Genomic DNA, 26,381 nt, shown 5'->3' on the forward strand with positions numbered 1-26,381 from the left:
GAAAAAAAAGGTGAAAACACAGTCCATGCCCTCAAGGATCTCACATTTTAATGGGTTAGAGGAGGCCAAACTGAGAATCAGAAGCCAAGGCTTTAGGCTCTCAGAGCTGAGAGACACCTCAGGGGTCTCTAATCTAGCACTTCCCCAATCCCAACCCCAGCCTGCCTCAATACTGTAAAGCAGCCTCCCTAACAGAGGTCACCTAGCCTTTGGTGGCACACTCAAAATGATAGGCAACTCACTACTTTATAAGGCAGCCTGCTTCCTTGTAGAACCAACTACAACAGAACCAACTCCCAAGTGCACTTCCCATTCCCTCTCTGGGTGTTAGTTTCCCCCTCTGTACAGTAGGGATGAGGGGTTGATCTTGATGGTCTTTGAGAGTTCTGTTCCCCTCCAAACACCCTGGAAAATCATTATCATCATCATCCTCGTCCTCATCATCGTAACTGACACCATTTTAAGGCTCACAAAGTGTTTTAATACATTATCTTTTTTATCCCCCCAACGTCATGTGAGGTTGTAAGTGTAGTGATGGTCCTTTTTCACACAGAGGAGAGATGATTTGTTTAAGGTTAAGGTTATGTTAGGAGGTGCCATTACTTAGACAGGGACCCAGGTCTTCTGACATATAGTTAGTCTTCTTTCCAACACAGCATTTTGCCTTGTGGACATGGAAAATAAAGGCTAGCATAATGGAACATCTGTTAGAGTGGTTTATGAAGTGAATGAATGTAGGGTCTTGAATGCCAAGCTAATAAGTAAACATTTTATGCTGTATACACTTTGAAACCACTGAACAGGTTTGTTTTTTTAAAAATCATTCTGAATTCAACGAACACCAAATCAAAGGAACAGTTCCATTTACAAAGTAGCACCAAAAAAGGGGATTTTATATGAAACTATAAATCTCTGTTCCTTCCAGCTTTTCTTTTTGGATTATCACTGAAAATTTTTGAGTAAGGAAGTGACATAGTCAGATCTGTGTGGCAGCTAGGTGGCTCAGTGGATAGAGTGCTGGGCTGGGAGTCAGGAAAACTTGAGTTCAAATCCAGCCTCAGATACTAGCTGTGTGACCCTGGGCAAATCGCTTAACCCTGTTTGCCTCAGTTTCCTCATTTGTAAAATGAGCTGGAGAAAGAAATGGCAGAGCAGTCCAGTATCTTTGCCAAGAAAACCCCAAATGGGGTCATGAAGAGTTGGATGCATCTGAAATGACTCGACAACACAAAAAAAGTGTGTTAAGAAAATAATTTGATTAGTTCTATGAAGTGTCGATTGAAGAGGGAAGAGACAGAATACATGAAGACCTGGAACAAACTGGAGAGGACTCGAAATCTATGAAGTCAAGCTCCTGAGAAGTTCCCTCTTTCTCTGGCTCTAGATGGCACTAAAGAGCAGCAAACCCAGCCAGCTCTTCTCACAGTTAGCAAGATCAGCAGTTAGACATCAAAATCAAAGGACCAGGAATTTTGGGCAGGTGTCCAGATAAGCAGAATGCCACACCCCTTTTTGGTTACCTCCTCTGTTTCTGCCTCTCTGCACAGTAACAACAACAACTCATTAATATAGTGCTTTAAGGTCACACAGCATGGAAGTGTCCGAGGCAGGATGTGAACCCAGAGCTTTCTTTTTTTTCCCTTCAATTTTATTTTATTTTTAATTCCAAATTCCGTCCCTTCCCTCACTTTGTTGAGAAGGTCAGAAAAAAAAATAATAATAATAAAACCTTTACAAAATATGATGTCATACAAATAAATTTCCATATTAGCCATGTTTTCTTTTTTAAAAAAGCAAGAAAAAGAAATAGAAGAAAATATGCTCCCATCTGCATTCTGAGTTCATCAGGAGGTTGAGGGCATATTTCATCATAAGTCCTTTTGAATTGTGGTGGGTCATTGCATTGATCAGAGTTACTGAGTCTTTCACAATCGATCATCCTTACAATGTTGCTGTTACAACGTTCTCCTGGTTCTGCTCACTTCACTTTGCATCAGTTCTTACAAGTCTTCCCGGGTTTCTCTGAAATCATTCTCTTCATCATTTCTTTTTTTTCTGTTTTTTTAAATTTATTTAATATATTTAGTTTTCACCATTGATTTTCACAAAAGTTTGAATTACAAATTTTTTCCCCATTTCTACCCTCCCCCCACTCCAAGATGGCATATATTCTGGTTGCCCTGTTCCCCAGTCAGCCCTCCCATCTGTTACCCCACTCCCCTCCCATCCCCCTTTCCCTTCTTCTCTTGTAGGGCAAGATAAATTTCTGTGCCCCATTGCCTGTGTATCTTATTTCCTAGTGGCATGCAAAAACTTTTTGTTGTTGTTGTTGTTTTTGAATGTCTGTTTTTAAAAACTTTGAGTTCCAAATTCTCTCCCCTCTTCCCTCCCCACCCACCCTCCCTAAGAAGGCAAGCAATTCAACATAGGCCACATGCGTATCATTATGTAAAACCCTTCCACAATACTCATGTTGTGAAAGATTAACTATGTTTTGCTCCTTCCTAACCTATCCCCCTTTATTGAATTTTCTCCCTTGACCCTGTCCCTTTTCAAAAGTGTTTGTTTTTGATTACCTCCTCCCCCCGTCTGCCCTCCCTTCTATCATCCCCCCTTTTTATCTTCTTCCTCCTTCTTTCCTGTGGGGTAAGATACCCAATTGACTGTGTATGGTATTCCTCCCTCAGGTCAAATTCCATGAGAGCAAGATTTACTCATTCCCCCTCACCTGCCCCCTCTTCCCTTCCTACAGAACCACTTTTTCTTGCCACTTTTATATGAGATAATTTACCCCATTCTATCTCTCCCTTTCTCTCTCTCTCTCAATATATTCCTCTCTTATCCCTTAAATTGATTTTAGTTTTTTAGATATCATCCTTCATATTCAACTCACCCTGTGCCCTTTGTGTGTGTATATATATATATAATATATACCTACATATATACATACATAGACACACACATATGTATATATATGTATACACACACACACACACATATATATATGCATATTCCTTTCAGCTACTATGATATTGAGGCCTCATGAATCATACATATCATCTTTCTATGTAGGAATGTAAACAAAACAGTTCAACTTTAGTAAGTCCCTTATGATTTCTCTTTCTTGTTTACCTTTTCATGCTTCTCTTGATTCTTGTGTTTGAAAGTCAAATTTTCTATTCAGCTCTGGTCTTTTCACTGAGAAAGCTTGAAAGTCCTCTATTTTATTGAAAATCCATATTTTGCCTTATTTGGAGCATGATACTCAGTTTTGCTGGGTAGGTGATTCTTGGTTTTAATCCTAGCTCTATTGACCTCCAGGATATCGTATTCCAAGCCCTTTGGTCCCTTAATGTGGAAGCTGCCAGATCCTGTGTTATCCTGATTGTTTTTCCACAATATTCAAATTGTTTCTTTCTGGCTGCTTGCAGTATTTTCTCCTTGACCTGGGAGCTCTGAAATTTGGCGACAATGTTCCTAGGAGTTTTCTTTTTGGGATCTATTTGAGGAGGCGATAGGTGGATTCTTTCAATTTCTATTTTACCCTCTGGCTCTAGAATATCAGGGCAATTCTCCTTGATAATTTCTTGAAAGATGATATCTAGGCTCTTTTTTTATCATGGCTTTCAGGTAGTCCAATAATTTTTAAATTATCTCTCCTGGATCTATTTTCTAGGTCAGTGGTTTTTCCAATGAGATATTTCACATTTTCTTCCATTTTTTCATTCCTTTGGTCCTGTTTTATAATATCTTGATTTCTCATCAAGTCACTATCTTCCACTTGCTCCAATCTCATTTTTAAGGTAGTATTTTCTTCAGTGGTCTTTTGGACCTCCTTTTCTATTTGGCTAATTCTGCCTTTCAAGGCATTCTTCTCCTCATTGGCTTTTTGGAGCTCTTTTGCCATTTGAGTTTGTCTATTTTTTAAAGTGTTGTTTTCTTCAATATATTTTTCAGTATTTTTTTGGGTCTCCTTTAGCAAGTCATTGACTTGTTTTTCATGGTTTTCTTGCATCATTCTCATTTCTCTTCCCAATTTTTCCTCTACTTCTATAACTTGCTTTTCCAACTCCTTTTTGAGCTCTTCCATGGCCTGAGACCAGTTCATGCTTTTCTTGGAGGCTTTTGGTGTAGGCTCTTGCACTTTGTTGACTTCTTCAGGCCATATGTTTTGGTCTTCTTTGTCACCAAAGAAAGATTCCAAAGTCTGAGACTGAATCTGGGTGTGTTCGCTGCCTGGCCATGTTCCCAGCCAACTTACTTGACCCTTGAGTTTTTCATCGGGGTATGACTGCTTGTAGAGCAAAGAGTACTTTGTTCCAAGCTTGAGGGGATGTGCCGTTGATTTCAGAGTTATTTCTGTATAGCCAGCTCTGCCACCCCAGCACTCCTCCTTCCTCAAGAACTACCAACCCAGACCTGATGCAAATCTTCAACAGGCTCTTCACTCCTGCTCTGATCCGCCACTTAATTCCTCCCACCACATGGGCCTGGGGCCGGAAGTAACTGCAGCTGTAGTTCTGTAGCTGCACCTCCACCGCTGCCCCTGGGGTGGTGGCTGAACGGGGACCCCCAAAAGCTTTTCCCACTAATCTTCTCTGTTGTCTTTGGTGTTTGTGGGTTGAGAAGTCTGGTAACTGCCACAGCTCACTGATTCAGGGTGCTAGGGCCTGTTCTCCCTGGCTCCTGGTCTGGTTGGTCCTGCTGCCTCCCACGCTGAGCTCTGCTCCCCTCCACTCCGTGTTCGATAGACCTCATCCAGCAACCATTCAGGCTGTCCTGGGCTGGAGCCCTGCTTCCCTCTGCTATTTTCTGGGTTCTACAGTTCTAGAATTTGTTCAGAGCCATTTTTTATAGGTTTTTGGAGGGATGTGGTGGGGAGCTCACGCAAGTCCCTGCTTTCCAGCTGCCATCTTGCCTCCACCCCCCCATCATTTCTTATAACACAAAAACATCCCATCCTATTCATAACTTATTCAGCCTTTCCCCAACTGATGGGCATCCCTTCAGTTTCCAATTCTTTGCAACCACAAAAAGAGCTGTTTTAAATATTTTTTTTACACACATCAGTCCTTTTCCTCTTTCTTTGGTCTCTTTGGGGATATAGACATAGGAACAGTATTGCTGGGTCAAAGGGCATGCAGTTTAATAGCTTTTTGGTCCCCAAATCTTTCTAACTCTAGGACTAGGGCTATATTTCCTGTGATATCTGCCTCTCTCTTTTGTCATACTTTCTGTCACTTTCATGTTTAGCTCATAAGATTTAAAGCTGAAAGGGACTTTAAAGATAAAATTTAGTCATTTTACAACTGAAGAAAGGGTTCTTTCAGTCTCACTTTAACTCTGTCCTGGCTTAATTCTCATTCTCTCTCTCTCTCTCTCTCTCTCTCTCTCTCTCTCTCTCTCTCTCTCTCTCTCTCTCTCTCTCTCTCTCTCTCTGTGTGTGTGTGTGTGTGTGTCTCCCCTGAATATCTTTTCCTATCAATTTACCCCAATCTTTCTATCTTAGTTTGTCTTAGTTTTTCTGTCTCAGTTGATCACTGTTTCTGTTCATCTTGCCATTGTTTCTGTCTATATCTCTTTCTATCTGGATTTGTCTGCTATTTTTTGGTCTTTATCTCTATATCTCTCTCCCTGCTTATCTCTGTTTCTGTCTCTGTCTCTCTCTGTCTCTGTCTGTCTGTCTCCGTCTCTGTGTGTGTGTGTCTGTCTGTCTCTGTCTTTCTCTCTCTCAGTGTCTTAGTTTCTTTAGCCTGGTATACATCCTACCCTCTGTCTCCTCTGTATCTGTCTGTCTGTCTGTCTCTCTCTCTCTGTTTCTGTCTGTCTGTCTCTCTCTGTGTCTGTCTGTGTCTGTCTCTCTCTCTCTCTCAGTGTCTTAGTTTCTTTAGCCTGGTATACATCCTACCCTCTGTCTCTTTCTGTTTCTGTTTATATAGAAGTCCCCATCCAAGCTGCATCTCATCCCTCCCATTTTGATATTTCTAGAAAAGCCCCCGAGAAAGCTGTATCTACTTGGCTAATGAAATTCGGGTCACAGGCTGCTTCTACACATGTGTCAAGAAAATAGAGGTTTGTCTCAAGATCTCCCTCAGTGCTGTGATCCAAGAGGGGAAAGGGTAGTGGCTGGGGCTGGACTTGAGGAGAGGAATAATATATATTAATAAAAGACCCACAGGAATAGCCTAGGTCAGGTCTGGGTTTACCCCTTCCAGAGTCTAGTTCCTAGGAGGTAGAATTGTCACTGCCAGAGGAGCTAAGGGGTGACTGAAGACAGGGTGACTTACCCCCATTCCAGGGGCTTGGAACCTCTATCATAAGCCCTGGGCTGAGAGTGAGAAGGCCAGGGTTCCATTACAAGCCTTCGTTATTTTTGGTTGTTTTAACTAACTCTGTCTCTGTTCCCTGCTCTGAGTGAATTGAATGGGCTTGATGACCTGAGGCTTTGCCATTGGCCTCCAATATTCCTATTATAACATACCCACCCATGTTTACCTCTAGATCCCTGACTGCTGCCCTGGCTACTTTGGAACCCTTTGTGAGCCCTGCCCTGGGGGTCCAGGTGGTAACTGTTCGGGTCATGGGCAGTGTCAGGATGGCCTTCTGGGTAATGGAGAGTGTCGCTGTCATGAAGGCTTCCATGGCACTGCTTGTGAAGGATGTGAGCTAGGGCGCTATGGGCCTGACTGTGCTGGAGGTAAGGGTCTACAAAGGGGCCAGCCTGGGCAAGGTTCCTCCCTTCCTGGGCCCAGTTTCTCCATCTATGTCTTGGGAAGAAGATTCATACCATGACCACAGAAGGGTAGGGTAGTGTGTGTGTGTGTGTGTGTGTGTGTGTGTGTGTGGCATGTAAGTCAGATCCTTATCTGCTGAGGAGGGTGGGGCAGGCCCACGGGGCTCATAGTCTAATCCCAAACAGTTTGAATGGTATTCCTCAGTTGATCGTGGGGAAAGTTCTTGGCAGGTTAGGAAGGGAGAGGGGAGAATGGAGGCATTGGAAGGGGCTTCCTACCCTGATCCTAAAAGCACAAGGCAAGAGGAATGGTGGCCTTCATTTGAGTGGGGGTATCGGTAAGCACCAAATTACTCTCCTTTCTTCTTCCCCCAGTTTGTAACTGTGGCCATGGAATGTGCCAGGATGGGCTGCTTGGGAATGGGAGCTGTAGCTGCAATGTGGGCTGGAAAGGCCCCCGCTGTGACCAAGGTGAGGGACAGGGGCAGGGAAAGGCTTGGGAATGGGAGGTAGCCCGTGGAGTCCCAGATGACTAGGGTTGTGGGGAAGAAGCCTCTCCATGGCTTCATCTTGGGCTCCCGCCCCCATCCTGACTTTGAGCTGACATGTAACATTGTCCTAATTTCCTCCCAGAGAACACTGCTTCATCGTGTCCAGAAAAATGTGACCCGTTTGCCAAGTGAGTGATCCCTGATGAGTGAGGCTTCCGGCTTGTCAGGAGGACTGTGTGGGGTAGCCCTGGGTCCCATCTTGGAGGTCTCCCCTTGACCCTGAGGTGGGGGCACAGGACTGACTGAGGCTGTGTCTTTTTCCTAACAGCTGCATCAACGCCTCCTGTGTCTGTTCCGCTGGATACACTGGCAATGGCACCAGCTGCTCAGGTCCTTGGGATACCCCCAAGCAGCATTCCCCCAACCCCTAGAGACTCTTCAGTAGATAGTTCCCTGCCATCACCCTTCCCAGCTTTCTCAGATATAACCAAGGCTGTCCCACAGCTCCTGGCCTAAAAGAAATCTCAACCCCAACCTGTCCCCAGCTCACCCTTCTCTCCCCATCCCTGATCACTGTTCCTGTCCCCTAATGACTTCTCTTTCCCCTCCCTGCGCATCTGAAGAAGTAGACCCTTGTGCCCAGGATCATGGGGGCTGCTCCCCTCATGCCAATTGCACCCAGGTGGCCCCTGGACAGAGGACGTGCACCTGCAAGGAAGGCTATGCTGGAGATGGGGAGCTGTGTCTGGGTGAGAAGCCTGGGCAAGAAATGGGCTAAGACTGAAGCAGAGAGGGATTGAGGTTAGACATAAGAAGGGACTTCCTGGTGGGAGGGGTGGGAAGCACCAAAAGTAGAGAAGGGCCATCAAAGGAGATTGGGCTGTCTCCTCTCCTCGGGAAAAACAAGTGAGAGAGAGAAAGAAAGAAACATAAAGACTGAAGGGGACAGAAAAACAGACGAAGACAGTTCCCTAGACGCTTGGAGGCTGGACAGCTCCCCATGGGAGATAGTGTGAATTCTGGCAATCTTTCCCCTCCCCTGCCTTCACTTTCCCCTTTCCCTGTTCACCCTTTGATTCACTCACTACCTTTGCTTTCCTCCCCTTAGAAATCAACAGATGCCTGATTAAAAATGGTGGCTGCCATGCCAAGGCTGAGTGTGTCCCTACAGGGCCCAGCCAGGTCAGTGACCTGAAGTCTGCTGGGGCTTGAGATATCAATCAGCATGGGGAGTTGAGATCACCCAGTCTCTGCCTCTTCAAGCACCCTAGATTTCCATCTTCCCTCTGGATCTTGGGATTGGGGTGTGGTGAAAAAAATCTACTTTCCTTAGATCAGACTCTCCCTGGGTGGCAGGAAGGTGTTTCCCTCACAGAGTAGGGGCTCCTTGAGGGCAGGATTAGTGTGTTTCCCTCAGACAGGAACCCTCAACTCAAATAGTAACACTATGTTTGTGGGGGGTGGCGGTGTTGGGGTTTAGGTAGCCTGTAACTGTGGACTCGGTTACACTGGGGATGGAATCCAGAGCTGTGTCCCCATCAACCTCTGCACAAAGGTGTGTCCTCATAATACTACAGCTTTATTCTGGAGACCTTTCCATTCTATACAAAGGGAGACTGAGGTTGGGAGAGGGACAGTTAGCAATAGGGCCCAGATGCCATACTCCTCACGTGTACCTGGAAGATTTCCAGACAATGTGAAGGGAGGAGGATGAGAGGGTTCCTTCTCCAGGACTCCAGAATCCAGTAGCCCTGATACTGTTTGGGGCAAACCAGGGGTTTGGTGGGAGATGGGGGCACTGTCCTGGGGCTGGTCTCCATGCCTTGGCCCCAGCTTCCCCAGGTTAGAGGGAAGATGGCTTTGGAAGGTATGCCTCCCCTGACCATTCCACTCTTTTCTCCTCCAGGATAATGGAGGCTGCAGCCCCTACGCTTTGTGTAACAACACAGGTCCTGGACAGAGGACCTGCACTTGTGGCATCACAACCATCGGCGATGGCTTTACCTGCCGGACCAGGATAAGCCTGGTGAGGCACCTTCTTGCTGGGTCTTTGAGCCCCTCATAGACCCTGGGAGATCTCTACCTGGGCCTAAGTCTAGGGATTTCTGCTCCAAACTGAGCTCTGGGATTCCTTGCCTTGTCCCAAGCCCTCTGCTCCACTTCTTTTACTGAAGAGTCCACCCCGTACACCAGTACTGCTTTTCCCCATCACTCACATTATACCCAGGGGAGACAGCAAAGTACACTAGACACAGAGACTTGAAATCAGGAGGACCTAGGTTCAAATCCTGCCTCAGACTCTTAACTAGCTGGAAAGTCACCTCATTTCTTGGGGTCTCAGTTTCCTCATTTGTAAAATGAGATCATTGGACTGACTTCCTGCACTAAGGCTTTGATCCTATGCCACTGCCACATTCTACTAGCCTGAGTCCCACATCTTTCCTCATAAATTGTCAGCCCTAAGCTTAGGACAGACCTTGGACTGGGAACAGGCAGAGAACTAAGCCCTTGGGTATTTGGGGTGTAGAAGTGAAAAACCCCAAAGTCATCTGTGCGCTCCCCTCCCCTCATGCCCTCACTGCCTCCCCAGGAGCTCCTCCGGGACAAGGACGCGGCCTTTTTCAGCCACTACTTTATGGTAAGCAGCGAACTGAGCTTCTCCCCCTCAATGAGGCAACCATCTTCTAGCCCATCTTCTCTCCCTGCCAGGCACTCAGCAGGTTCCATGTCTTCCCCTCAGACCTACGGCTCCTTGAAGGCCAAAGTTCTTTCTCTCCTCCCTCTGTTCACCTCTCCACTGGAGGCTTCCTGAAGACAGGGCCCTCTTTTTCCCTTGGACCATGGACTCCCCAAGTTCAGGGTTGTGACTTCCTAGAGTTCATCCCTTGAGCTTTACTAGGAAGATCTCTGGGCTGGGAGTGAGGACACTTGGGTTCTAGTTCCTCTCTGCCCCTGACTCTGCCCTTCCCCTCTCTGCACTGCCGTTGCCCCATTTGTAAAATCAGGGTGTGTCATACATGCATTTACATGGTGATTGTGCTCCAAAGGTCTCTCTGTCCCCTCTGGGTTCTGGATCCCAAGCTGGGCCAATGGTACAGAACTCACGGCCTCCAGTTTCCATGACCCCCATGGTCTTACATCTCTCCCTCACAGGAATATCAGGAATTGAAGGGAGACGGGCCCTTCACAGTCTTTGTCCCTAAAGAAGATTTAATGAAGAACTTTACCCGGGTAACTCTAAGAGGAGACACCCCCCTGGGCAGGGCTAAGCTGAGCTGGGGAGGGTGAGGCAGAAGCCTGGGTAAGGCTTGGGGAATAAATGAAAAAATCTGGGGGGAGAGAACGGCTGGACATCTGTCTCAAGGATGGATGGGCCAGACCTAACCTTCTTTCTCCATCTCCAGAGAGAGCTGGCCACCTTCAGCATCCATCGGCAGCTCTTGTTCCGATACCACACGGTGGGGTGTAGGCGCCTGCTGACCCAGGACCTACTGGAGGCAGGATATGTGACCACCCTGTCTGGCCACAAGCTCCATTTCACCCAGCATGAGGTGAGGGGGCCTGAGGGAGGAGAGCCTGGGAGGAGAGGGAAGTCTCTGGAAGATAGAGGAAGAGATTGGCTTTGAAGCAGTGAAACCTGAGGCTGGAAGTCAGGAACACTAGAGTCTAGGCCTGGCTCAGCCATCAGCATAACCTTAACCGAATCTTCTTTGGAGACCTCAGCTTCCCCATCAGTAGAATAAAGGGATTGTTCTAGAATCAAGAGTTCACTTGGGGCCCATGAAATTGTGTTTTCAAAAATACAATCAGTTTTCTTTGTAATCTTACACATTTTATTTTATGCACTTAAAAACATGATTCTGGGAAGGGGTCCATAGGCTTCACCAGACTACCCAAGGGGCCCATGTTATAAAAAAGTTAATGTCTTCTGGCCCAGATGATATTTAAGGTCCTTTTCAGCTTTGACACTTTATGTCCTTTACATGAAATCAAGACTCCTCTCTGACGGTAAACAGGGTTTCCAGAGTGGGAAGTGGGGGGTAAGTCTAAAACCACCAGCACTGTGTCTCTCTTGCCCCTTGCAGGGACGCGTCTATATCAATGAGCATGCCCAGGTGGTGGCTGAAGACCAGCTTGGGGTGAACGGTGTCCTCCATTTCATTGACAAACTGCTACTGCCCCCAGAGGTTGTGCACTGGACCAACAGCTCTTCACTGCCTCCCAAGGTATGGAGGGATACCTGGGGAGGGTGGATAAGGGAGCCAGAGGTAATGAAGGTGGGAGGGGGGGCGGTTCTGGGGAAAGCCCAGACCTAGAAGCAGTCTTCTACTTATGGACCAATGAGTTTCTTGCCATCTTGGCCTCTTTCCTCCTCTGGGAAAAAAAAAATGGGTGTTGCCTCAGTCAAAATGAGACCTGGGAAAGACCTTAGCTTAAAAAGGCCATCTGCGTCCAGGGCCATCTCCAGTTGTCCTGATCTATATCTTGCCACTGGACCAAGATGGCTGCGGAGGAGAAAATGAGGTTGGTGACTTTGCACAGTCCTGCCTCATTTAAATCCACTTCACTTGCAGGTAGTGAGTGACATCACCTCCCTGATGTCATGGTCTCTTCAAGAACGAAGGACAAACAACAAAATAGGGACATTAGAACTCATAGCCTCCAGCCTGCCTCCTGCAGTGTCTGTGTTTTGTAACTTGCAGAGGTCTATAGAAACGTGAACGCTTGTTGTTTTACTTGTTTTTGTGGTTTCTTTTTTCACGACTTTGGGGGCTCCATTCATTTCCAGCAAAATATCACAGAAGCAGCTGAGAGCTGGGGCTACACCATCTTTAGCAAACTTCTGACGGTAATTGTCTGTGTGAGCTCATGTCTGTCTGTCTGTTCTAAACCAGGTGTCTGCATGGGTGTACAGATAAGCCTTCGTGCGTCAGTCTGCATGTCTAGGAATGTCCACGGTATATACATACCTGGGTGTGTATATGCACATGTAGATCTCTCTGTGTCTCAGTCACTCAAGCATTGATTAAGCATCTATTATGTGCTGGCCACTGTGCTAAACTCTTGAGGCATGAAACAGGCCCTGCCTTGAAAGAGGAGTGGACATTCTAACAGGACTCATGTGTGTGTGTGTGTGTGTGTGTGTGTGTGTGTGTGTGTGTGTACACATTTGTTTGAGCCAGATGTGCTTATGGGGGATTGAGGGGTCTGAGCCTGAGCCAAGAGAGTTTGCCTTCCTGGGCCCCCAAAATCCCATGCTTCCCCCTTCTCCCCACTCCCAACTGATGCTGCCCAATCCACTTCCCTCTGGTCATCATGCTCCAGGGGAAGGGAGGGTCCTGGGCCTCCTTGGGTCATCTCCCCATTGTTCAGAACTTTCTCCTTATATCTGTCCTTGGCAGCTGGGTTTAGTGGGTGTCTGGGTCTGGGGTCATAGCCTTGTCCTTCCCATTCTGACTAGGGTTAGGGCCTTTTTCAGACAGCCAGGGTGCTTCCAATGTTCCATGATAAGACTGACCAGCCCTTCACTGTTCTGTGGCCCACGGATGAAGCCTTGAAAGCCCTCTCCCCTGAGCGCCAGGCCTGGCTCTACCATGAGGACCATCGGAAGAAGTTGGCAGCCATCTTGAGGGGCCATGTGATCCGCAATGTCAAAGTGAGAATGGGCAGCACTGGCTACCTCCTTTCTTCCTTAAGCCTTAGCAAAACCTTACTCTTGGAGATCCCATAGGATTTTTCAGTGTTCTAAAATGACATCCTAGGGGATCTGTCTGTGCCATGGGCTAGAATGCCTAGGGCCATCTCCCTTCAGGTTTCTAGCCTACATCCCTTGTGGCTTTTGCTGAATTTTCCCCTCTGTCCTCCCTCAGGCTCTGGCCTCTGACATACCCAGCCTGGGTGAACTCAGAACAATGCATGGCTCCCCCATCTCCTTCTCTTGTAGCAAGACTCTGCCGGTAAGTCAAGAAGGTAGAATGGGATGGGGACAGAACCTAGCCAGGATGCCCCAGAAATCACAGGGTCCCCTGTCTTCAGCAGTATCCCTTAGACCCGCCTGCCTCCTCAGCAACAGTGGGGCAAGGAGAGACCGAACCCAAAGGAAAAGAACAAAGGGAAACCAAAGGGAAAGACCAGGGAGCTTACAGTCTGGAGGAAGTGGGATTTCCACCTAGGAATTAGAAAGGACTGGATAAGATGGAGCGCCAAGTTGGAGTGTGCTGGAGTAGGTGCATAGGAAGTTTGGAGGCAGGGATCCCTGAAGACTGGGAGAGGACAAAGAAGGCTTCCTGGTGAAGGTGGAATGAATCTATCATCTTGCAGCAGATGCCTCTAATATAATTTTTAAAGGAATTATTATGGTCTTTTGAATAGCATTGAAACATAGACCATCATTCAAAAAGCCCCCCACCAAACTCTTAGGAACATTTAGGGAGTTGTAGGCATAAGAGTTTTTCAAAGGACCTTTGAAGTTGGGCAGGATTTGGATATGGAGGGGAGAAAACATCAACTGGGTGAAGTGGGCACATTTCCATTCCATCCTTCCCTGCTCCAGGGTGACCTCTTGGTTGGTGAAGGGGAAGCTCGGATTGTGCAGCGACACATGGAGTTCCTGGGGGGCATTGCCTATGGCATCAACCAGCTCCTGGAGCCAGCAGGGCTGGGGTCCCGCTGTGACCACTATGTCAAGGAACAGTTGTCGGTCAGAAGAGCCAGGAGCTGATCAGGGGGTCGGAGGCAGGGTTCGGGGAGGGTGTGATGTTTATGGTGATTTGGAAGAGGACCTGCTGGAGGGATCCCTGTTGGTATATGGAGGGATACCAGATTTCGAGCCAGGAGGGATCTTTGAGATCAACTAGTCATCTTACAGATGCGGTCCAAGAAGGGACCTGCCTAAAGTCACATAGGTAATAAGTAGGAAGGCTAGGATTTGAATCCAGATTCCCTGATTATAAATCCAGTGTTATCCCCAATGTAAGTGTGTGTGAGAACAGTAAGATGGGATGGGTTTGTGTCAGGAAGGAAGTATTCTTTGAGACTTGGAGGGAACAGAGAAGAAGCAAAAGTGACTCCTATCAGGGTCAGAAATGGGGGTGGGTGGACAGGCCAGGTGAGGTCCTTGAGGATGGAGCTCGGGATCCAAGGAGGAAGCTTGCAGCTAGTTACCTCTGACCATCCTCTTTCTGGGACCTGTAGGTGTATTGTAAATTTTTATTTTCCCCTGTAAATAGCCTCTTTCCCTGAGGCTAGAGCCTGGAAGGAGCCAGAGAAAAAATGTCCAGAAAAAACATGGGCCGGGGGGGGGGGAGGTGGTGGTCGGGAAGGGGGGCATGAAGGAGACTGGGGCAGGCTGGGAGTGGTGAGGTTATTGAGATGGCCCAGGCTCACTCAGATCAGCAGAAGCAAAAGAGGGAATGGGAAGTGGTTGCAAGGAGAGGGATGCCAAAGGTGCACACAGGAGACTGAGCTGAGGTCTTTTGGTTTGTGGGGATTTCAGCTCTGTCCCTCACAGGTTCCTTCTCAGGGGAGACTGTAGTGAAAAGAGCCCTGAATTTGTATTCCAAAGCCCTGCATCCAGATCCTGGTTCTATTGCTTGTTATCTTTGTGACCTAACATCTCCGAGTCTCAGCTTCCCTCTTTGTTAAGTGAGAGAGTCAGGCTAAATGATCTCCAAGGTCCCTCTAAGTTCTAATAATCCCACAAGTACACAAGGGTGCCTGAAGGGTTGGGGCAAGTTGGTGCGTAGGGTGGAGGTGGGGAACAGGAAGCCAGGAAGGGGTCACTGAGAGGATGTGCCCATCTCTCTTCTTTAGACGTTCAGACAGTACTGTGGCTCATGCGTCATGCTGCCCCCTTGCCCCATGGGCTACAAGGATGAGGTGAAGAAAGAGGTGGATGTGGTGGGGGGAGGGGACTGGTTGATATCCAGGACGTGTGGCATGGTGGATTGGGGAGTCTCAAGAGCAGACCCAATCCCTCTACCACACTCCTCCTCCGGCTACCCTGGTGTGACTCTTTCCTGGCTGGTTCCTAGGGTGACATCGAGTACTGCTTGAGGGACAGCCCTTTGAGGAGACCTTTCTTTCTGAGATACAGCTCCTACGATCCATTTTTATTCTCCCGATTGTCTCAGAAACCCGGCTGCCGCCGCCGTTGCTTTACAGTCACCTGGAAACCAGCTTGTTGCCGGGGACACTATGGCATCGACTGCCAAGGTCAGAGGCCTCCACCCCACCCTTCTTGATTTTCCTCTGCCCTGACATCTTCAGCTCCTCAAGCTCAGACCCTCCCTGGACCTTCCCAAACCCTAAATCAGTGTCTAGCTAGAGAGAGAGAGAGATGGGGGGGCAGGGAGAGAGAGAGAGAGACAGACAGACAGACACAGACAGAGAGAGACAGTGAGACAGAGAGAGATGGAGACAGAGAGAGAGAGACAAAGAGAGACAGAGACATAAAGAGAGACAGAGAGAGATAGAGAGACAGAGAGAGACAAAGACAAAGAGGCAGAGCGATACAGAGAGAGAGAGAGGAGTGTGTGTGTATGTGTGTATGTGTGTGTGCTGGAGGAAGAGGTAGAGCTCTCTGTACAATAAGTGACCAAGGAGAACTGAGAAGCTCAGTTGGACATGGAGGGGAGAAAACATCTTAGAGAGGGGAGACAGTGGGGGTCAGGGCCAGTGGGGGCCTCCCAGAAAAGGTGCCAGGGAGAAAGGAATGCTCTGGGCTCCCCATTGCTCTCATCAGTCACTGCCTCTTGCAGCCCCTGCCCCTCCTCCCTGTTCTTGTCCTGGGCCTGTGAAGTCTGGATTTCTGGCTGGCCTGGGTGTGTTTCTTGGCACTATCTGAGGCTCAGGGTAAAGGCCGGATGATTCGGGGTTAGGCTTAGACAAAATCTGGGGCAGGGGGAATCCTGTGTGCCATCCAGAATCATCTTCCTCCTCATACTCTCTGAGTGTGAGGCCCACTCGTCCTGAAGTCTTCCCACCTCCACATCTACATTCTGCCCTGCTCCATTTTTTGGAAGAATGTTCCTACCCTAAGCTGGTGGTGAGAGTGAAAAGATCCCTGGCTTTGCAGTTGAGGGATCAGGATTAAAATCCCGGTTCTTCGACTCCCTGGCTGGGTACAGCTCCTCTCCTCAAACTCCTTCCCATCTGTACAATGGTCTCTAAGTTCCATCGTCATCATAGCTAACATCTATGTAGCACCTACCACGGCCCTGTGCAACGTGCTTTACAAACATCATCTCACTGTAACCTCACAACAACTTTGGGAGGTAGGAACCTATTTTACAGATGAGGAAACTGAGGCAAATGAAGTGACTTCCTCGGGGCCCCAACTTCTTGGGAATCCTGGAAGGGACTGCAGGGACCCTGGGGTTCCAGGGCTGGTGTCTCTTTGCTTGCAGTGTGCCCAGGGGGGCCAGAAAACCCATGTAATGGCAACGGAGTATGCAGTGATGGAGTGACAGGGACAGGGGCCTGTAGATGCAACAAGGGCTTCAACGGGACGGCCTGTGAGCTCTGTGCTGCAGGGGCATTTGGCCCTCATTGTCAAGGTGAGCCCCCTCCCCAACCTGCATCCTCCTTTCACTCAGCTCCCCTGAAGAGTCTGTTGTTTGCAAGAACAAATCCCCCAAATCAGAAATAGTCTTAGAAAGAAAATTTTTAGGTCATTCAGTAGAGAAGAGTGTGCTGCAAAGGAGGTGTGGCTCCCTTTTGTCTGGGCTCTGGAAGGTTTACATTATGTAGGATTTAGACAAGGGTACCTCTGCACGAACTGCCAAAGAGGGCAGCTTGAAAGTAAGGTAGATTGAGATGGGTATCAGTAAATATAAACATTCAACAAAACTTGGGCAAAGCCAAAATACAAGGGGAACCCAAAACAAGACCTGGGTGAGTGGACCCAAAGCATAAATGTTCTGGAGAGATCCAGGACCTGGGGGAACCCGAAATTCCTCGTGGCCATCTCTGGCATGCCTGAAGAGTTATGAAAGTCAGGATGACATTCTGGGTTCAAACAATCTCTAGTCACACAAAGTTAGATTTAAACGGTACAACAGATAAGGTTTTCTGACAATAACATATTTCCCAAGTCCATCCCCTGTCCCTGACTCTCCCTCCCTGTGTTCCCCTAGCTTGTCGATGCACAGACCATGGCCAATGTGATGATGGCATCTCAGGTTCTGGTTTTTGCTTCTGCGATGAAGGTTGGAGTGGACAGTACTGTGAGACAAAGCTGGGTGAGTGTTCCTTTTTTTTTAATTCTTTTTTTTTTTGGAAGGGGGAAGGCAGGGCAATTGGGGTTAAGTGACTTGCCCAAGGTCACTGGGTGAGTATCCTATGCATGTGTGTGTCCATGTGCTTATGAGCACTCGTTCCTTATGGAGGCACAGTGGATAGAATCCTGGGCCTGGAGTCACAATGGTCCGAGGCTAAATCCAGCCCCAGACACCAGCTGGGTGATCCTGGGAAAGTCACTTAATCTCAGCTTGCCTCAGCTGCCTCCACTGTAAGATGGTTCTAGTAATAGTACCTATCCCCCAGGGTTCTTGTGAGCCTCAGATGAGATAACATTTGTAAGATGCTTAGCACGGTGCCTGGCACATAGCACGCAAATGCTGATTTCCTTCCTGCTCCATAGACACATTCACCGACACATGCCTACATGTCTCTGACAACACTTGCACACATCTACAGATTAACTGTACATGCGTGCATGCTTTCAGACCCTTAGTGTGTTTATACACAAGTGATCATGCCTGAAGCTTGGAAACCTACTTTCTGTCTTTCCCCAGGAATGCTGTGGCACCCTTCAATGGGGGTATTACCCTCCCCCAAACTTCCTGGTGAATTATGGGGAGTGGGAAACAGATGAGGGGAAGGTGATCTTAGGCCCTTGGTGGCTCCTTCAGGCTACAGCCAAGGTCCTAGGGGTATGTGTAGATTATACATTCTGCCCCAGGCAGTGGCCACAGTTCCTTGACACTGGTTCCCCAAATCCTGCGTCCATTCAGCATTTATTAAATGTTTGGTTCAAGCAGGACCTTGTACTCGGTGCAGGGTCTACAAAGATAAATAGAACACAGATACTACTCTCAGGGGATCTGAACTTTATTAGGGAAAGAAAACATACACACACACAAACAGATACAGCATAAAGGAGAGTGGGAGACATACAGAGGTAAAAATCCCCAATTAAACACCAAAATAGAAATCCTGGACATCTAAGGAGGGATTAACAAAATTGAAAGTAAAAAAAATTGAACTTGTATAGGAGCTGTTTTTATGAAAATGAAACAATATAACAGATAAACCATTAGTCCATTTGATCAAGAAGAAAACTAAATTACCGGTATCAAAAAACAAAAAGGGTGAATGCATCACCAATGAAGATGAAATTAAAGCAATTATTAGGAGCTACTTTGCCTGATTATATGCCAATAAAACTGGCAATCTGAACGAAAGGGATGAATATTTACAAAAATATAAATTGCTTAAATTAACAGAAGAGGAAATAGAATATTTATTAACCCCATATTAGTAAAAGAAATTGAACAAGCCATTAATGAACTCCTTAAGAAAAAAATTCCCAGGAACAGATGTATTTACAAGCAAATTCTACCAAACATTTAAAGAACAATTAATTCCAATACTATATAAATGATTTGAAAAAAAAAATAGGTAAAGGAGTTCTACAAGTTCCTTCTAAGACACAAATAGGATTTTGATACCTAAACCAAGGAGAGAAAAAATAGAGAAAGAAAATTTTAGACCAATTTTCCAATATTAATGCAAAAAATTTTAAACAAAATGCTAGCAGGGAGATTACAATAATATATCATAAAGATCATGAACTGTGACCAGGATTTATACCAGGAATGCAGGGCTGGTTCAGCCTTAGGAAAACCAGCAGCAGAATTGACCATGTCAATAACAAAAACAACAAAAATTACATGATTATCTCAATAGATGCAGAAAAAGCTTTTGGCAAAATACAGCACCCATTCCTATTAAAAACACTAGAAAGCATAGGAATAAATGAAGCCTTTCTTAAAATGATAAGGAGTATCTAAAACCAAGAGGACACATTATCTGTAATGGAGATAAATGAGAAGTACAAAGGATTGAGACAGGCAAAGGTTTGTCCAGTTTGGCTTCCTCTGTTGCTAAATCTTTGCCCATCTCTGGCCTGGTTTTAGACCCTTTTTCTCACCTCAACAACCTTCATGGCTTCTGAGCTGGCCTTACTCTGTTTCTGCCACTGCTTCCTCATCTTAGTGTCCTGGTACCAGCTCTCATTCCCTCTATTCTTTCTTTCTCTTCTTCCCCTCGAGCGTGCACACACACACACATACACCCCTCCAGGCCCTATAATAGATATAATAAGGCTGGGTTTTATTCACAAGGAAAAAGGGTTTTATTGCTATCAATACAGAGCTGCCCTGGTGAGAATAAGATTCTCCCCAGTCTAGAGTATCAGTGCCTGATGGTGCCTAGGCTGGACCAGTGATTCCCCAGAACCCAGAGAAGATTCAATCTAGCAATCATTCCATTCCCAAAGCTTCTGCATTAGACATTCCCTTCTAGGAGGGAATCAGGATCAGGATCAGGAGTCTTGGGGGCAGAGGCCATGGTGAAGGTACAGGGATGGTGACTCAAACTGTTTGGGCAGTAGAAGCAAGGAGGGATCTGGGAAACAGGGACCCAGGTCACTGACCCTACCTCTGATGGGGGTGGGGTGGGGCAGATATTCAGCCTGTGTGCTCCCCACCCTGCGATCTCCATGCCGTATGTCGAGAAGACAACACCTGTGAATGCAACCTGGACTATGAGGGGGATGGCCACAAATGCACAGGTAGGTGGGACCCTTCCCCAGTTGTGGCCCTTGGAGTGGGGGAGGAGTCATGTCACTCCACCCCTGGCTTACATCAGACCTTGCCACCAGGAAGCAGCAACCAGGCTTGGAGACAAAGAGGAAGAAGAGACCAATGTCCTTCCCATAGGGAATCCATAGTTTGGGCAAGATAGAGGAAGGGTTGGCCTAGGCCCTGCCCTTGGGGAACTCACATTATGACTGAGGGAAGTTTCATACCCAGGACCAGCACATGACCAGATTATACATTTAGAGGCTGTTCCAAAAGTCACAGTGCACTTTTAAGCTCTTAAAACTGAACTTTTGGGACACCCTCTATAATTAAGTGCTCATTTTTTTTCAGGCTAAAAGTGCTATAGGTTTTCAATATGGGCTGGAGTAGTCAGGGAGGGCTTCCTGGAGGAGGTGGTCCCAGGGCTCCCTGAACAGAGAAGCATCTCGGACTAGTGGTGGATGGAGGTGCAGTTGGGATGGTGCTGTGTTTATTCACCCTGGGATGGGCCCCCTGCCTTTTCCAGTGATTGACCACTGCCAGAGTGGATACGGAGGCTGCAGCCAGCATGCCAACTGCAGCCAACAGGGTGTAGTTGTGACCTGTACTTGCCACCCTGACTATGAAGGCGATGGAGTGTTCTGTCAGGCCCGGGACCGCTGTGCAGATGGCCAGAATGGGGGCTGTAGTGAGCATGCTGAATGCATTAGCACCGGCCCAGTGAGTGGCTCTTGTTTCTGATTCTGGTCCTGTCTCCAGCTGCTCCCCCAGCCCTACCTTAGCCCTAGCCTCACTCCCCTTCTGTAGTCCCGGTCCTAGGTCCAGCCTCCTATCCCAGCCTTAGTCTTTCCCCTGAGCTGTTGAGAGGAAGGGGAGAGAAGGCCTGACGATGGGTTCCAATCCATGGCCCAGGCTTCTGCCCCTTGCTGGTCTCTCTGATCTTTTGGGAGTTCTGGGGACTAACGGGATATTAAGGCCATTGGTGTACACATAGAACACCCGCCGCTGTGAGTGCCGAGCTGGCTACGTGGGGAATGGCTTGCAGTGCCTGGTGGAGGCTGCGCCCCCTGAGGATCGATGCCTGGAGACTCCTGGGCCCTGCCACCCAGAGGCCATCTGCACTGACCTGCACTTCCAAGGTCACAGCTTCCTCTCCTACCCCCACATCCTTGTACCTTTCTTGTGTCCCCCTTCCTATCCCAGTGGTCTGACCTGTGGACTTCTGTCTATAGAGAAACGGGCTGGAGTGTTCCACCTGCAGTCTCAGGAGGGCCAGTACAAACTGACCTTCAGGGAGGCAGAGGAGCAGTGTGTGGCCCAGGGTGCTGTCTTAGCTTCCTTGGACCAGCTTTCAGCAGCTCAGCAGGTGAAGGGGGCAGGGGGCAACGCCTAGGGCATATACACAGGGGCAGTGGCTATGGTGAGCCTGGTGGAAAAATCTTGGGAGTGGGCCTTGGGGGCCAGGATAATCCTTCAAGGAGGTGAGTTTGTCCATGGATGCCGAGCAGGGCTGTGGTCTAAAGAGGGCTGGGGAGTATCTGGGTTTAGCCCATGATGGCTTCTTCCCTTTCTCACTTACTGAATTCTCCAGCTCGGGTTCCACCTGTGCTTGATGGGCTGGCTATCAAATGGCACGGCTGCCTATCCCAGTGTCTACCCTAGCACCAGCTGTGACAGCAATCACGTGGGCATCGTCATCCATACAGCCCAGAGCAATTTCAATGAGCGCTGGGATGCCTACTGCTACCGTGTGCACGGTGAGGGGTCATAGGCTCTCTTCCAACCTCTGTGCCTGGCTCCAGGGGTGGGTGGGAGCAGCAGGCGGCTCTTGCAGGATTTTTTTTCAGGGTTTAACTCTCTCATCTCCCATCCAGATGTGATGTGCCGGTGCCGGGATGGCTTTGTGGGTGACGGGGACACAGTCTGTAACGGAAAGCTGCTGGATGTCCTGGCTGCCAATGCCAACTTCTCCACCTTCTATGGGGTTTGTGGGATAGGGTTGGGGGTGGAGGCTTGCAGGTTCTGGGTTGAGATGACTGAAGGAGGGTGTTGCTTTCCTCCCTAGAGGTCTTTGAGGTCAAGGTGGGCCAATGGGCAGAGAGATGGGTGGTTTGTCCTATCAGGCCTCATCCCCTTATGCTCTCCTCCCTGCTCCCCTTCCCCTAGTTACTGCTAGATTATGCCAACACCACACAGCATGGTCTAGAGTTCCTTGGCTTCCTATCTGATGAGCTGGCCTTCAAGACGCTCTTCGTCCCCATCAACTCTGGATTTGGGGACAATGTGGTGAGTAGGGGCTGCCTTCCTTCTCCCCAGCCCCAGCGTGGTGTCCCCTCCATGGGGAGTAGAGAAGGAGGATCAGTACCCTAGAGGCTCTGACGTTTCTGAGGTAGAAGGTTGGGTGTAATGGTCATAGATGGCGTCATTGGGGTGGGGAGAGGTAGCTGTAAGGCATGCCACTGGAGAGGAGGGTGATGATGGTTTTGTCCCCAGACTCTGAGCTGGAAGGACTTGGAGCTCCATGCTTCTAATGTCACCTTTCTGAGCGTGAACCTCAGCCAGAGCACCATCCTTCCTGCCCACTCAGGCCACCAGCTTTTCATCAGTAACTCCTCTGCTGGGAACAGTACCGTATTCAAGGTAAGGCCCCTGAAACCACCAACTGGCCTCCCTATCCCCTCTCTCACCCTGTCCCCTTGTCCTCCACTTGTAAGACCTAGCCCTTCCTTCCCAATCTGCAGTAGACTCTGATGATGGTTGACTGGGGAGGAATGTGTGCCCTGAGGAGCAGGAAGTGATTAGCCAAGACCTTCCACCTGGGGCTGAAATCTATCCGTGGACCTCTAGGGTAGTGGGTTAAGAACCCCTGTCTTAATGGGTCTTTAGACTGATATTGCATTTTAAAAAGGAAACTTGAAGAAATAAGGTAAAAACAAACAGAAGGTACAGAGTCATTGCCTTATAGACCTTTAGACTCTCACCCCCAAGACCAGGGTTCTCAGTGCAGGGTTTGTGTGCCCCCCCCAGTCCCCCGGCCACACACACACCTTGGGGGGAAGAGGAGCTGATTGAGAGAGATGGTGAATATTTGGTAAATAATTATTTTATCCTTTTGAAATGAATCTGTTTATTTTCTTATACCATTTACATGCTATATTTTAGAATCTTATTTCTTTTCATGTTCACTAGGAGCCAGGGAAGGGTTTATTAAAAAGCCAAAGGGTACAGAGACCAAAAAAGTTTAGACATCCCTACCCTAAGCTATCTCTAAATGGCCCTTTTCCCATCTTGCTGGTGTCTGGCCTGGCTTCCCAAAAGGACCCTCCCATATTGCTTCAGGAGCCTCTTCCCACAGGCAGTACATTGACCCATCTCCCATCAGTGCCCACTTATTTTTGCTTCTTTTACCAACTTCCAGGTATTGGGCAGCATCAAGCCCTTTACTTAACAAGGCTCTACCCACTTCCCCCCAACTCCCCTGCCCAGGTACAGTCCATGGACCACGCCAGAACAAAACCACCCTGAAGGCTTACAGCAGCCAACACATGGGAGACACATGCCAACCTCCCATCCCCCAGTCATGGAAGAACCATCTCTTCTAGCTCAGGCACACAATTTAGGTCTGGGACCACTTGGCAAATGATTTTTCCTAGTAGACTGGCCTTGCTACTATGGGGTTTATTATCCACTTGTGCCCGAGGGAGTGGCTCCTAGTCCAGAGTCATATCTGGCCACAGCTAAATTGGGCTGGTAAGTAATGCTATAAGGAGTCTCCCCTTTTCCCATTCAGCAGGGCCCCGATGTGGTGAGAGTCAGTGCTATTGTGGAATGGGACATCATCGCCTTCAATGGCATTATCCATGCCATCGAGAGCCCCCTCACTGTGCCCCCAGAGCCGGTGAGTGCCCCCTTGGGAGAGCAAAGGTCTGGGGTGGGGCTAGTTAACAATCTGGAGCACTGAGGTCAGTGGGTGCTACAGGAAGGACCCTGATAAAGGAACTCGAGAGCAAATAGGCTAGGGAAGGGTCTTGAGTCCACCGCATATAAGGATTGGTTGATGGAACTGGGGTTAGCCTGGGGGCTTGGGGTTAGCTTGGGGGAAGGGTAGGCCCAACAGCTGTCTTCTAGTGTTTCAAGGTCTTTCAGATGGAAGAGACATTAGACATATTCCCATCTGTTCCCAATGGAAGAATCAGAAGCAATGACTGGAGGAAAATACAGGCTTAATTTAAGGAAAAACTCCCCAATAGTTAGTGCGGTTGGGCTGCCCAGGGAGGTGGTGCTTTCCATGGGAAGTTTTTGAGAAGATGCTAGATGACCACTGGGTGATCTAGATGTCTGATGAGAAGTCCCTTCTAGATCTAAAATTCTGTGATTCCTCTTCCTGGATCAAGCAGCCTGGAGGGGAGATGCCTGGCTGGAGCCTGGGCCAGTGGGCTCAGACGGCAGCACCACCCTGAGTATTCACACCAACCAGCATCTTTACTCTATTTGCAGGAGGCTCCGCTGGCAAGGACCTCCGCTTCTGTAGCAGTTGGCACATCCACTGCACTGGGGGCAGGGCTGGTTTTGGGATTGGTGGCCCTATATTTCCACTACAAAGTCAAGGGCCAAGGATTCCAGTTCCACTATTTCAAGGTAGATGGGAAAGGAATGGGTTGGGGGAGAACTGTCAAGGTAGGAAGGCCCTACTCCCCCTTCAAGCCTTCTCCACCTCTCCTCCCTCACCCTGTCCTGCTTTTAGCTTCTGTCCCCCTTTCCTAGAGGGTATTCCCACACCATTTATCTCCTCCCTCCTTCCCCTTCCACTCTGGTCTGCCACTAGCTCTCAGTCTGCCTCTGCTTCTAGGCTGAAGATGACGAAGATGACTTCTCACCCTGGCAAGAAGGACCTAGTCCACCCCTGATCTCTGTACCCAACCCCACTTTTGATGGCCATGACACCTTCTATGAACCCTTTGATGTGAGTAGCAGCAGCTGGCCTGAGGAAGGCAGGGAGGACAGGAAGGAGGGTAGTATTGCTGCTGCCGTAGCCCCCCATTCAGATACTGGGCCTCTGCATGGAGCTGGAGCCCAGAGAGAATGTGAACTGCCAAGCCTCCCTTGGGCTTATTACTTCTCACAGATGGCCTGTGTCCCCCTTGACTTCATTCTGGACTTAAGCAGTGACAGATGACAACCTGAATTTGAGGCTGCTAGCCTTATGGCCAAGGAGCCCCTTAGAAAACCTGACCTGCTCCAATTTCCTTCCTAGGACTCATTACTTGAGAAGGAGTTCACGGATACCCACGGAATCCTTGAAGAGGAGTAACCAGGGCCAGGGAGGAGTGGTGGCCCCTAAATCATGCTCTTCCCCATACCCAGCCCTGCCCACCCACCACCACCCCATTCCCCCATAGATATTTACATGGGCCTCAGTAGCCCAATAGAAGAGGGGTGCATCACCCTTATTTGCACAGCCTCTTCCTGCAGAGGCCAGGGCCAGAAGCAAGCCTGCAGGAGACATGTAGCCTACTGGGGCTACAGTTGGCCCAGGCACCCACATTTTGCTCCCTATCTCTCTCTCTCTCACACACACACTTCACCACCTCCTTAGGTCTTAAGGTCCAGCTCTGACCCAAACTTTCCTCAGGGGATTTTTTGCTGGAAACTGCCCTGGATGGGGAGGCCTGGGGTGGGGTGGGGGGTGATGGGCTCCCTACTCTCAGGTCCATCCCTGGCTAGAAGCTCTGGACCTATGTCAGCCATGAGAGGCAAGCACTAAGTAGCTGTCACTGGAGCTCCCAACCAGCAACACGTACAACAGTCATTTGACGTTTATTTGTCTTCTATGAGGACTCTTGGCTACACAGAATGGATGCTCCCCCTGCTCAACGCCCCTTATCCCCTCCCTCCCACCCCTAGGCCCTCTAGGAGATGGAGGGAAGCAGCAGCCTCCAAAGGCTGGCACCAACTTGCCTCCCCCTGGACCTTTAGACATGGGTAGTGGTTCTTTCCTCTCCTGTATTTGGGAACCAGCCAGAGTGCAGCTCTGGCCCCATCTTGCAGAAAGTATCAATGTGCTACACCCCCTCCCACGTCCCCACCCTCCCTCCAGACAGAGAGGGGCACTGACCTGGGTCTTAGGGACTCAACCTTCTCTCTCCCACAGGGGAGGGGCCAATTGCACAATTCAGCTCACAGTGGCTGTTGTACCTCAGATGGGGGTGGGGTGGGGTGCCTTTGAAAACTCACGTCACCCAAAAAATAAAGTTCTTGTGTCCAGCCTGCTTTCTGTCCTGTTCTTCCCAG

At 48.5% G+C, this 26,381-nt stretch overlaps 1 protein-coding gene across 2 annotated transcripts in view; it reads left to right on the forward strand.

The window, feature by feature from the left end:
- The window catches only part of STAB1 (stabilin 1), a 61,841-nt gene extending 35,487 nt beyond the window's left edge, over nucleotides 1-26,354 (forward strand). Inside the window, exons 37-69 of one of the 2 annotated variants that reach the window (XM_036737776.1) lie at nucleotides 5,989-6,072; nucleotides 6,502-6,697; nucleotides 7,109-7,204; nucleotides 7,367-7,412; nucleotides 7,553-7,614; nucleotides 7,848-7,973; nucleotides 8,333-8,406; nucleotides 8,705-8,779; nucleotides 9,131-9,250; nucleotides 9,815-9,862; nucleotides 10,378-10,455; nucleotides 10,629-10,775; nucleotides 11,310-11,450; nucleotides 12,014-12,073; nucleotides 12,704-12,880; nucleotides 13,095-13,181; nucleotides 13,778-13,924; nucleotides 15,037-15,102; nucleotides 15,258-15,438; nucleotides 16,632-16,781; nucleotides 17,361-17,465; nucleotides 19,973-20,080; nucleotides 20,617-20,810; nucleotides 21,085-21,229; nucleotides 21,323-21,456; nucleotides 21,682-21,847; nucleotides 21,965-22,074; nucleotides 22,257-22,376; nucleotides 22,584-22,730; nucleotides 23,881-23,988; nucleotides 24,588-24,728; nucleotides 24,940-25,053; nucleotides 25,345-26,354. In XM_036737776.1, the coding sequence (XP_036593671.1) occupies nucleotides 5,989-6,072; nucleotides 6,502-6,697; nucleotides 7,109-7,204; nucleotides 7,367-7,412; nucleotides 7,553-7,614; nucleotides 7,848-7,973; nucleotides 8,333-8,406; nucleotides 8,705-8,779; nucleotides 9,131-9,250; nucleotides 9,815-9,862; nucleotides 10,378-10,455; nucleotides 10,629-10,775; nucleotides 11,310-11,450; nucleotides 12,014-12,073; nucleotides 12,704-12,880; nucleotides 13,095-13,181; nucleotides 13,778-13,924; nucleotides 15,037-15,102; nucleotides 15,258-15,438; nucleotides 16,632-16,781; nucleotides 17,361-17,465; nucleotides 19,973-20,080; nucleotides 20,617-20,810; nucleotides 21,085-21,229; nucleotides 21,323-21,456; nucleotides 21,682-21,847; nucleotides 21,965-22,074; nucleotides 22,257-22,376; nucleotides 22,584-22,730; nucleotides 23,881-23,988; nucleotides 24,588-24,728; nucleotides 24,940-25,053; nucleotides 25,345-25,401 (3,810 nt within the window). In that variant the 3' untranslated portion in view covers nucleotides 25,402-26,354. The remainder of the gene's footprint in view (nucleotides 1-5,988; nucleotides 6,073-6,501; nucleotides 6,698-7,108; nucleotides 7,205-7,366; nucleotides 7,413-7,552; nucleotides 7,615-7,847; nucleotides 7,974-8,332; nucleotides 8,407-8,704; nucleotides 8,780-9,130; nucleotides 9,251-9,814; nucleotides 9,863-10,377; nucleotides 10,456-10,628; nucleotides 10,776-11,309; nucleotides 11,451-12,013; nucleotides 12,074-12,703; nucleotides 12,881-13,094; nucleotides 13,182-13,777; nucleotides 13,925-15,036; nucleotides 15,103-15,257; nucleotides 15,439-16,631; nucleotides 16,782-17,360; nucleotides 17,466-19,972; nucleotides 20,081-20,616; nucleotides 20,811-21,084; nucleotides 21,230-21,322; nucleotides 21,457-21,681; nucleotides 21,848-21,964; nucleotides 22,075-22,256; nucleotides 22,377-22,583; nucleotides 22,731-23,880; nucleotides 23,989-24,587; nucleotides 24,729-24,939; nucleotides 25,054-25,344) is intronic. The other variant, XM_036737777.1, reaches the window with a different exon arrangement.
- The last annotated feature ends 27 nt before the right edge of the window (nucleotides 26,355-26,381 follow it).

Source organism: Trichosurus vulpecula, chromosome 9 (genome assembly GCF_011100635.1).
Source record: "Trichosurus vulpecula isolate mTriVul1 chromosome 9, mTriVul1.pri, whole genome shotgun sequence".
NCBI classification, from domain to species: Eukaryota; Metazoa; Chordata; class Mammalia; order Diprotodontia; family Phalangeridae; genus Trichosurus; species Trichosurus vulpecula.